Source organism: Cetorhinus maximus, chromosome 8 (genome assembly GCF_964194155.1).
Source record: "Cetorhinus maximus chromosome 8, sCetMax3.hap1.1, whole genome shotgun sequence".
In the NCBI taxonomy this organism is placed as follows: domain Eukaryota; kingdom Metazoa; phylum Chordata; class Chondrichthyes; order Lamniformes; family Cetorhinidae; genus Cetorhinus; species Cetorhinus maximus.
In genome coordinates this window covers 76,144,704-76,156,703 of record NC_135886.1, presented here as the reverse complement: position 1 = coordinate 76,156,703, position 12,000 = coordinate 76,144,704, and the positions used below count along the sequence as shown (strand labels likewise).

At 45.6% G+C, this 12,000-nt stretch overlaps 1 protein-coding gene across 2 annotated transcripts in view; it reads left to right on the top strand.

The window, feature by feature from the left end:
- The window catches only part of LOC144683742 (exocyst complex component 1-like), a 141,315-nt gene that overhangs the window by 103,267 nt on the left and 26,048 nt on the right, over positions 1-12,000 (top strand). The window contains exons 11-13 of one of the 2 annotated variants that reach the window (XM_078547083.1): positions 1,404-1,454; positions 3,303-3,410; positions 3,913-3,995. In XM_078547083.1, coding sequence (XP_078403209.1) covers positions 1,404-1,454; positions 3,303-3,410; positions 3,913-3,995 — 242 coding nt within the window. The remainder of the gene's footprint in view (positions 1-1,403; positions 1,455-3,302; positions 3,411-3,912; positions 3,996-12,000) is intronic. The other variant, XM_078547084.1, reaches the window with a different exon arrangement.

Genomic DNA, 12,000 nt, shown 5'->3' with positions numbered 1-12,000 from the left:
AGAGTTGCCCCAATACTGATCCATTCTCAGGATTCACTGCTAACTCAAAGCTGCTTTCAGAACTATATGTGTTTATACTGTCAGCACATACAATATAAACACATGATTGAAAATTGACTTTAGGCTGACAATGGCCCTAAAAGGCCATTTGGAATTTATGAGTAAGTTGACATTTTTTTTGCAAATACATTACATTTTCAGGTTACATGTTGTAGTATTCAACATTTATAGAGTCAGAAGGCCAAACATAAAATAATAGCTGGTGAAAAAATACTCATATATTAGAACAATTTGATGTGGCTCATCTTTACCTTCTATTTAATTGGTAGGTTCCATTAATTTGCTGATCAGGAACGGCTGTGTTAATAAACCTGGTAGATTTATTTCATTAGAAGTTTAGCTTTTTCTGCTCACATTTGATTGTCATGGCTGCCGACCTGTTCAGGGGCAAAACTTTTAGCTTGGCGGGTGGGTGCGCACCCGACCCGCTCGAGTGTGAAATGATGCGTGTTGACGTTGGGCTAATGTCCCGACATCAACGCGCAGTCACGCGATATTTCGGTCTGCGGGCACGCGCCAGAGTCAGCAGCACGCCTGCCGACAATTAAAAGACCTGTTAAGGCCATTAAATTATCAATTAAGTTAAGTTTTTCGCTGCCTGTCCAACCTTATGGTTGGCGGGCAGGCAAAAAGGCCAAGTAGCCTTTGCACTTTTTAGGAAACCTCATCCACGGGTGGGATGAGGTTTCCTAAAGCAAATAAAAATAAAATTAAAATTTTAAAACTTAATTTATAACATGTCCCTGCTCATGTGACAGAGTCGCAAGAGGGAACATGTTTTATGACATTTTTAATTTCTTTATTTTTTTTTATAATTCTTCATCTCCCTGAGGCAGCTCTGTGCCTCAGGGAGATTGTCAAGCGTGCACTTGTGCGCATGCGCGAAGTTCATGCTCACCCCGCTCGCCCTCCTCCCCCCACCCACACAGGCATTTCACACTGGGCCCACCAATTGGCCCACCAGCGTGAAATCGCTTTCCAGCCCCGATCACGGGCAACGGTCGGCTTCCCAACTACCCCCACCGAGCCCGCCCAACAAGGGCAAGATTCTGCCCCAACTGTTAATTTGCCATTGTTTTATAATTGCAGAATTTGAGATAATCAATTCAAAATCTGATTGACAAATCACATATGTGTGTACCATTTACGTACACAGTGACCTTAACTTTTATTTTCTAGTACTCTCTCCATACTTTTTTTTATAAATAATTCATAATCTTATGCCATCTTTACCAAATAAAAAACTGCATATACATCTGTTCACAGCACTAATCTGTATTACACTGTCTTTAAATGTTATCATTCTTTTCTCTCTATTTGCGGCTTGGTGTGTAATTATTAAGGCAAAGGACGAACAGGACAGAGAATGGAGCATTTCTACATTTTGTACGCAGGTATGGCTCAATCCCAGTGAACAAGCTAAGTTTTATTTTATTGGTATGTTTCTTCAGTACTTTTTGAATGAGTTATGTGTAGGTTAACTTTTGACTAAAGGCATACAGTCCTATAGCATACTGATATGATATCAGTAGGCTACAAATAAGGAATAAGCCAACTTCGGCATGTGTGGGGAGCACAATAGTGGTGAGGATAGAAATTACCAGTGAAATTAAAGGAAAGTGACACAATGAAGGTACACAAAATCTGAATGAGTTTAGAATGGCATCGAAAGTTATGACAAGGCTGAAGGTGCACAGATGACAGCCAAAAATGAAGGGAAAGGAAATCCAATGTGCAGACTTTAGGCCACAGCTGACTCTGTCATTGATTGTGCCAATCATTTTTTTATTGATATTTGGTCTTTGAACCTTTTTTATTTAAGTGTAGCAGTACACATCTTTGTATCCAGAGCTGGATACAGCCAGCATTTTCTGTCCTTTTATTTGGCTTGTTTAAGGCGCTCAACAAAAAATTATTTGCACACGATTGTGACCGAGGCGAGCATGACTACAAACTCATAGCCTATCTTCACAACAGATGACTCAGCTCTGCAAATTAGCTCTTTGACTTGGATTTTGTAACTTTTCCCCATAGGTAGGTACTACCATGTTTGAAAATATGGTTGGTGATATTTTGCCAGGTCCAGCCAATCAGGCTGTACTGGCTGACCATTGCCCTTGCAGGACTTATATCCTACAGTACTATATACAACACAACGTTCTTTGATCAATGCTTCTGATTAAGCATCCAACATAATGGCTATCCAGGCCAAAATGTGCATTTTTAACATCAGGCTTGCTGTCACAAATTACATTCAAAGCTGGAGCTGATTGCTGTTGTCTGCAGCTTGGGGTACCCTTTAGTTATAGCTACACATGTGCAGGTGGACAGAGAGCACCACTTGTGCAGCCTAACCTGCCTGAAACCATTCTGGGCCTCATAAGGGGGATTCCCATTGGGAAAAGTATTGGAAGTAGTAATCATGTAAAACAAACGCCAGAAGAAAAAATAAAGATAATGGGCATGAAATGGATTCAATGCTAAAATACTCTTTGGAGCCTTTCAATTTATCTTCCAAGTTTATGTATCTCCTTTGATGCTAATCCCGTGAACTTTTGGTCTGCATTACTGACTGTAGAGAAGAGATACTGATTTATAAGCCTAAAAATATAGGGCAAAATTTAATCTGGGCAACGGGGGTGTAGAGTCTCCTTTGGAGAAGGCCCATCTTATGAAGTACCAGTCTGGTACTTAAGTGGCCAGTGAGGGGCCTTCCCCAGGACCAAGGCCCCCGAGGGCAGAAATCTTACCTCTCCGAGAGCTGCCAGCCAATCAGAAGCCAGTAGTTCTTCATTGCAGACAGTGCCACAGGGGAGCAATGGTAGCTGCCGGCAATGCACCCACCAGAGCCCCAGGCCTTCAGGAACCCCTCACACCAACCCGCCCTCGCTCCTCTGCCCCTCTCCACTCTTCCAGATGCCGGGTCCCAGCAGAGGGATGAGACCTTTAAGTGGGCATTTATTGCCCATATAAGGGCCTCAATTGGCAGCAGGGTGGGAATTCTGTCTACGAGCCTACCTGCCCCAGACTTAATCAGGCCATTTTGATGTATGTGGGGCCATGGGGTGGGTAGAGTATGAGGACTAGAGGGCCTAACAGCTTCTAAACTGTGGGACAAATTCAGAGGTCAGTAGCAGATCTTTCTTAACCAGTTATCTATTAAATTATAATATCATTTCCGTGAAAATATGTGGCTTCATTGTGTTTAATGTTATCACTGTTGGTTTTCCCTCTCTTTAAAGATCATAGATCAGGTATTAGCAGAACTGGAACCCATATGCATTGCAGAGGAGGAATTTATCACTAAATTCTTTATGTTGACAGAGGACACGTGCAGTGAAACACCACAGGTTTTGTACTAATGTTCTAAATATTTATAAATTTCTAAATGGTTTTATAAATATATTTCCTTTAATTTCTACATATATTTCCTTTAATTATTTTAAACTACGTAGTGCTTTCAGAATTTCACATATCCTCAACAAAAACCTAATAAAATCTTTACATTGAAAAAATATGGATTTTACTTACTGAACAGTTAAAGTAGTAGTGGTGGCATTTGATATTGTGATTGCAATTTAACATTCTACATTAACCTATACTAAATTTTTATTGTATTAGAGGTGGCCAACATCCTTTTTGGTGTTGAAATTTGTCAGCAAACTTAATTTAAAAATCAGTGACATCGAGATATTGCTTTCTCCTGATCAGTAACCACATCTGAAAGAGATTCTGAATGCCACTAATCTATAAGCTGCTTATTGAATGTTTCATCATTGACATTACCCGAACAGACCTAGAGCTTCAAACCCAAAATGGTACATCATTAAATTCAATCTTTTTTTTTTCTAGTTGCTGGGGAGTAGAAGTGATCTCGTTCTTTCAGTTAACCAAGACTCAGCAGAGAGAGTACGGATTTATCGGAGTGCTGCAGAGTGCGTAATAAATATTGTATTGTAGTGCTTTACTCGGGATTATCATTTCTCAGCAGGACAAATGAACTAGCATTTTTTGTATCCCTTATATTCTTTGGCTATTCATTAGGTGGTTGATATCAGAGATGTCAAAGAATCAGTTATCCTCTAGATCTTATATATAGATGCAGTAAGCTTAAATGTATTATAATTTATTTATTCTACTCAATTATTTGATTTTGATAATCATGTTTTAAAGCAATGAATAACTGTTGCTAGCAAATATTTTTACTACATCATCTTCATAGTCACCTAAATAATAAGATAACTTGCAGATAATAAGCTATTTAATGTCAGTCCTAATAGTAAAGGGAACTCTGGTCTAAGCAACTCATATTTGCACATTGAACACAATTTTCATGTGAAACAATTCAGTTCTTTATGTAATCAGCACAAGAAAATAATTGTTTCAATGTGGATGTTTTCCACTTGTACACTAATTGAGGTAGTCTAATTAATAACAACCTCTATCAAATAGTGTTGACTTACTTGCAAAAAGGTAAGGTATTGGCTAGGTGCTCATCTTGCCAATCTTTACCCACCCAACTCATTCCTTCCAGTGCTGACCCTGTGAACTCTGCCAGCATAATAGCTTTCACCACCTTTATCCACACCTCCCTGTAGAATGTCAGTTCACTTGTGAACAAGGCCCTTGTCATCCATGAGCTTATTGTGCTTGTTTGCATCAATATCATGGCCTTGACAGAAATCTGGCTCAGGGATGACGATACCTGAACCCAAATGGAACCTCTCCACCTGGCTATACCACTTGTCCTGCCATGACTATCACTGTAACGGTGTGGCCCTTATCAACACATCCTGCCTATTCCCCTGCTCCACTGGGACTTTCTTCTCCTTTGAACCTCTCACCTTGTTACACTTCTCTCACTTCTTATGTAAAATCTTCATTCTCTACTGCCACCCAAGTTCCATAAAAATGTTCTCACCAAAATGTTTTCACTGCTTTCCATCCTCAGCCTCTACAAATAGTGACTTCTCATCCTTGGTGATTTTATCCTCTATCTCAACTCATTATGCTCTCCCTCCTGTTATTACATTGCCCTCTTATTCTCCCTTAATCTCTCCCTGCATGTAAACTTCCTAACCCATATTGACAGCCACCTCTTGAACTTGCGACCTCACACACTCATCGTATCAATCACAGATAAATCACTTCCTTGTATCACTCTTCACCCACTTACCCCTTGTCTTCCTAACTCTACTTCCTTCCACGTCCTCACCCCCACGTTTCTCACACTGGCCATCTCCCACTACAATTTTCATCTCTATTCCCTTAAGACCAAAGGATGGACACTTGACTGGAATTAGATACAATTCATTGCCAACTCTTGCTGGACCATTTTAAGCACTATTGGATATTACTTTAATCTGCTAAAACTGCACATTATTCCATGGTCATCCTGGAATGCAAAGATAACTCCAGCTTTCTTTTTTACTATGAACCATTGCATTGAACCCCTCTCTCCTGTCTCCACCAGTCTTACCTCCAACAATAAGTGTGAGGAACTCATGAATTCCCTTGTCACCAATATTGAGGCCATCTGATCAGCTGTCACTCCCCTTCCTTCCCCTTTCCCATTGGGCTAGACCTTCTCTATAGTTCCCCCCTGCCCTACCTCTGAGCTTGCATCATTCTTGGTGCTGGATTTGGAGGTAGGCGGGAGTTAAAAAATAGCCCACCAGCTTCCATGCTGCTTCCCCAGCTCTGTCCTGCCTCCAGGCTGTTTTTGCAGGGGTGGGGTCAGATCGCGCTACCTACCCAAACGCAATAGGTAGTTGATGAGGCATCATTACGAGCCTAATTGAGGCCAATTAAAGGAGGCCAACTGGAATTTTCCATTTGGCCTCCAAGGCTCCACAGTTGGCAGGAACCAGCTTAGATTCCTGGAGGTGGCTTCCCAGTAGCAAGCCTTGGGGGGCAACACTCCAGGCAGTCCTAGAAGTCCTCCTTGCCTGCCTGAGTGCAGGTGCAGCCCACAAGCCACCCCGTAGAGGAGTACATCTCCACCAACCCGCACCCCCCATCAGCACAGTGGTGGCATGGCTGCAAAAGCCATATTTTTAATAACCCAGATCTTGAGGTCCCAATAGTGGCAAATGCTGAGAGATTCACCACTATTGAGGATCGCAATGGTACCACAACTTCTGGGAGCACACTTATGCTCAAATCCAGAAGTTGCGATCTGCCTGAATAGGCTCCAGAGCAGCCCATGCTGATGATTCCACTGAGACCTGTCATTCAGGAACTTGAGCTGATTTCCCCTCTCCACTCTGACTCCTCAGTCTCTTAATTGTAAGAAACATCACTTGATTGAGGAGAGCTAGGGTGGGGGGGTCGAGAGGAGCCATAAAATTTAAATTTATAACATTGCCACCATCAAATAAATTCCAAAGAGCCAAGAAAGACTTACCTGTCTTTGAACTGAACATAGTGTTCAAGGAGCATGTCTTCAGTTCATGGCATCAAAAAGGGCCGTGGCTTTGCCAGCAATGCACAGTGCCGCTAGGCCTTTCCATTGACTCAGCCGTTGGACCAATGCTGCAAACCAGGAAAGCAAGTTCCTACTGCAGCCTACAACCAAGGTAGGGCTGTACTTCGTGCATTCAGTGGCAAACACTTCCACTTCGCCACTGATCACAAGATCCAGGACAAAATGATTTTAAAAAGTTGGAGAGAGGAAACCTCCAACTTGATGCACCCTCTCTGTTACTTACCTTCCATTACAGCCTCCTCCTCGCGAGCTGGAAGGTCTCGATTCAGTCCTCCAGCTTTGAGAGCCTGCCTGCTGTCCTTAACTGGATAGCAAACTTGTGTCCAAGCTAATTAAGTGGGTGCTCATGTGGAAATCCCAGTCAGCAACTGTTTCCATCCAGGGGCAGGTTTGGGACCCAGTAACAGTCCTAACTCCTGCTCCCAGAGGAAGAATCCAGTCCCTTAACCAAATTCCAACCAAATTGTCGACCATCCAACTTCCCTTCCTGGTCTCTATGTTAGCTGATATTGTTAACTAACCTCTCTCTTCTGGAACTTTTCCTTTCTCCTTCAAATCTGTTGTCATCATACTGTTCTCCTCAAAAAATAAGTCCTCAATCCACCTTGCAAGCCACTGCCCTATCTCTGACCTCCCTTTCCTCTCCAAAGTTTTTGAATGTTTTGTCACCTCCCAAATCTGCACCAATCTTTCCCAGAGCTCCATGTTTGAATCCCTCCAATTAGATCTCTGCCCCACCACAGTGCCAAAATGGCACTTATCAAAGTCACAAATGACATCCTATGTGACTGTGTCAAAGCTAAGTAATTGTTCCTCATCCATCTCACCCTATCAGAGGCCTTTAACACAGTTGACCACACCACCTTCCAACACCTCTCCATCATCAGCCAGATGAGTGGATAACACTCACTTGGTTTCATTCTTATTTATTTAATCGGAGCTAGAGTATCAAATGCAATGACTACTCTTCCTGCTCCTGTGTTATTACCTCTGGTGTCCTCCAAGGATTGATCCTTGGTCCCTTCTGTTTTTCATCTGCATACTGCTTCTTGGCAAAGTCATCTAGAAACACAGTGTTAGTTTTCACATGTACAGTGATGACAAACAGCTCTACCCCACCACCGCCTCTCTCAACTCTTTAACTGTTGCTCAATTATCAGACTGCTTGGCTGACATCCAGAGTAAAAGAGCACAAATTTTCTCCAATAAATATTGAGAAGACTGAAGCCATTTTCTTCAATCCCCACTGCTAACACCATTCCTTGGCTTAGAATCCATGCGTCTCCCTCACAACTGTCTTGAGACTGAACCAGACTGTTTGCAACCTTGGGCGGAACCGTCCCAGGTTTGCACTAAATGCGGTAGCGGCTGTGAAAAAAGTCGATTTACCTGCTAGCCCGCAATGGCAGGTTTTCACTCTGTATCATCCAATTCCTGGCGCGTCCCACCTCATTAATAATGCACTCTCAGGAAACACACCAGATTGGTGGGGCAGCCTCTTAATTGCCTGCCCCACCGCCACCTCAGGCCTTCAATAAACCGGACGCCATATTTAAAGGGCGGCCCTGCACGAAGCTAGCACTCTCTAAGGAATCAAAAGCTGCCGGAAAGTCATGGCTGCCAAAGGGAGGAAACATCCTGCCCCCAAATTTAGCAACGCCTCCCTCAGGTGCTGACTGGATGTAGTGGAGGCCTGCCTTGATGTCCTCTACTCCCACTCTGGGCGAAGAGCAGCAAGCAAGCAACCAATCCAGCATGGGAGGTGGTGGCAGCGGTGGTCAGTGCAAATGCCCTGCCAAAGAGGGACAGCCACCCAGTGCCGAAAGAGGGTGAATGATCTCCGCTCTGCCACGGTAAGTCACTATTCTCATCATTCTCAACTCGCACACTCACAAACGCATCACACATCCACAGGGAGCTCACTCACTGCCAGTTCAAAGGCATCACCATTCTCTCTCTCAGCTTCATCCTCATGTGTCCTTATCCCGTCCATTGCACCACTCACCATGCACACATGCCAGGCATTCTTATCTGGCCTTGTAGGTGTCCTGCTTACATTCTCTCCATCTGTATTCATGCAAGACAGCTGGCAGACAACATAAGAGAGAGGTTGCAGACTGGCAGAGGAATGCCCAACATCAAGGTCCTAACAGACATTGAAAATAGAGTCGTCCAGCTGGCCGGCAACGATCTGGACCATTCCTGTGCTTACGGTGAGGTCGGCGCTGCTCAACCAAGTGAGGATCCAGCAGTGCAACCTCCCTCAGACATCCATGCTCTGAGTGAGTTCCCCTGTTCAACAGTCACCTGCCATGCACTGATTATATCTCTTTGTTTTCGCAGGCACATCTGGGAAGCAGCCGAGGGGTTCCATGAGCCAGGTCCTCTACTCAAGCCCCAAAGATATCTCAGAAGAAGAATCTGATGACACCCTAATTGAAGACCCGTCACAGCGCTCACCCGCACCCTCCACCAGCAAAGAGACACACACCTCAATGGGACCTAGTTCTAGAGTAGTCTCAGGGTCACAGGGCTGAATCATCCCAGATTTGCACTAAGTGCATTAACAGGCGGGAACAAAGTTGTTTTACCTGACAGCCGCAATGGCGACTTTTCACACCGTATCATCCCATTCCCAACTCATTAATTGTGCAGCCACAGGAAACACGCCGTCTCGCTGGTGGGTGACTTCCAATTTGCCCGCCACACCATTACCTCACCGCTTCCTCAAGCAGGTCGCCATGTTTAAACTGCAGCTGCACGCACACTTCTCAATGCTTGCAGCCCAAAACTGCTCCGTGAAGACTTGGCCCCAAAAGCCAAGAGGAATGCGGCCCCCCCAATTCACTAAAACATCCCTGGGACGCCTTCTGGACTCTAACCCTGCTCTGGCTGCAGAAGGCCCATCAGTCTCACCACTCCAGCTTGGGAGGCAGTGGCAGAGGTGGTCAGCTGCACATAAGAGGTCAGCCACCCAGTGCAGAAAACTGAATGATCTTATCTGTGCCATCAGGGTAAATCGCACACTGACAAGGCCTTCACACATTCACTGGCATCTCACTCACTGCCAGCTCAAGGGACAGCACCACTCATTCTTTCACACACACCCTCACATCTCCATCTGGTCTCATCTCCTCTGGAGACTACCTCCTCAGTCCTCACCATCTTGAGGCCACTTGCACAGATCAACATGTGCCCTCACGCACACCCTGGGATACCCACCATCCCCAGTACAGCCCTCATCCTTCAGCCACTTCCCTTGCCTGAGGCCATTTCTCTCCCTTCCCCAAGCAAGCCCTAGCCCTGCAGCCATTGAAACACCACCTGAAGCTGGTGTGGTAGGCAGAGACCTGCCCATAAGTCCCCCTAAAAGTGATGTGGTGCTGCCTGCGAAACCTGGCGCTGATGACTGTGAGTGCTGCAGAAGCAAGGTCGGCAAACAAACCTCAGAGTCCTGAGTGAAGTGCAGCTCGTCAGGTGAACGCCGCTTGTGTACAGTTGTGAAGCACGTCGGTGTGATTGCCCAGATGATCCAACGTAGGGGTATGATTCCGCCGAGCAAGGCTTATAATGATGTACTAAAGTATTGAAATTAGGTTCCTAATGTGCGGCGGCACGATGGATGGAGCGGATGATCACAAGCTGGTTTCACGACAGCGTGAAACTGATTTTTATCCTTCTCGTCATATAGTTCCCCCCCCATTCCTGCTGTGGCACCTGACGCCAACAATCTGGTGAGCACGTTGCACTATCTGATCCACAGCAGGTGGAGGCAGGGACTTCCCAGGATTCCAGCACTCGGAGGACTGCTGGAGACCAGAAATCTGCTGACTCCGAGTTGGGTGAGGAGCCTCTGGACTCGGTCATACCTCAGTTGCTGGAGTTGCAAAGGCAAGCTTGGGGACGTCAGGAAAGGATGTTCGCTGCACTCCTCAGATTGCAAGATACAATGGAGGAGTCCGTCCGCCTTCAGTCTGGGGTGATAGCACTGGCATGCCAACATACCAAAGTCAACACTGGTAGGATGGCAGCCACCATGGAAACCTTGGTCCAGGACATTGGTCCTGCATTGCTGAGCGGGCTCAACTCCATCGCTGACGCCATAGTTGGCCTCCAACAGTGTGTACGCGAGAGGGGTACAGGGCAGCTGGATCTCACTCCAGCTTCTCCTTCTCCTCAAGGAGCCAACCAGGGGCCCTCGGGCACCCATAGGGAGGAGGACCAGCAGGTGCACATTCTGGGGCCATCCACCCAGGTGACTCCAGGAGTGTCCAGCCCGTCTAAATCCCCTCTTCCTGTGACCCCAGCAGCTCCAGCTCCAAAGGCTAAGGAGAGTGCCACTGCCACACAGCAGGACCCTGAAAGCAGGCTGGGAACCTCCAGGTCTTGACCTTCCAGAGGACGCCTGCCAAGGTCATCACAGACAGGGCGTAGCAGTGAGCAGGCTGCCTCCACCTCCGCTGTGGATGTCGGGGGAGCACCAAGACGTAGCGGCAGGGTTAGGAAGATTAAGATGTAACTCTTTTTGTTACAAAACAAACAAACTAAATTAACAAACCAAGGGACAAAGTAAAAGGCAGCCCCTTAAAGGGAAACTGCAAAAACAAAAGACAAAATGCAAAGGATACTTAACCAACATTAAATCAAAATGTGAGTAAATTAAGAAGATGTAACTCTTTCGAGTTATCAACAGATCGCATGTAACTCTTTCGAGTACATTCACAGTTCTTGGTTTCCGGGAGTGGGACATGAACCCACAACCTTCTGATTCAAAGGCGAGGGTGCTATGAACTGAGCCACAGCTGACACCTCGCTAAGAAGATATAACTCTTTTGAGTTATCAACAGTTCGCATGTAACTCTTTCGAGTACATTCACAGTTCTTGGTTTCCGGGAGTGGGACATGAACCCACAACCTTCTGATTCAAAGGCGAGGGTGCTATGAACTGAGCCACAGCTGACACCTCCTTTTTCAACAGTTCGCATGTAACTCTATCGAGTACATTCACAGTTCTTGGTTTCTGGGAGTGGGACATGAACCCACAACCCTCTGATTCAAAGGCGAGGGTGCTATGAACTGAGCCACAGCTGACACCTCAAAAACCCTACTGGGGGAAACTCTTTCGAGTTACCAACAGTCACAGATTGCAACTTCTTTCGAGTACAATCACAGTTCTTGGTTTTCCAGGAGTGGGACATGAACCCACAACCCTCTGATTCAAAGGCGAGGGTGCTATGAACTGAGCCACAGCTGACACCTCGCTAAGAAGATGTAACTCTTTCGAGTTATCAACAGTTCGCATGTAACTCTTTCGAGTACATTCACATTTCTTGGTTTCCAGGAGTGGGACATGAACCCACAACCCTCTGATTCAAAGGCGAGGGTGCTATGAACTGAGCCACAGCTGACACCTCGCTAAGAAGATGTAGTTGCACAGCCTGGGCATGGGTGTT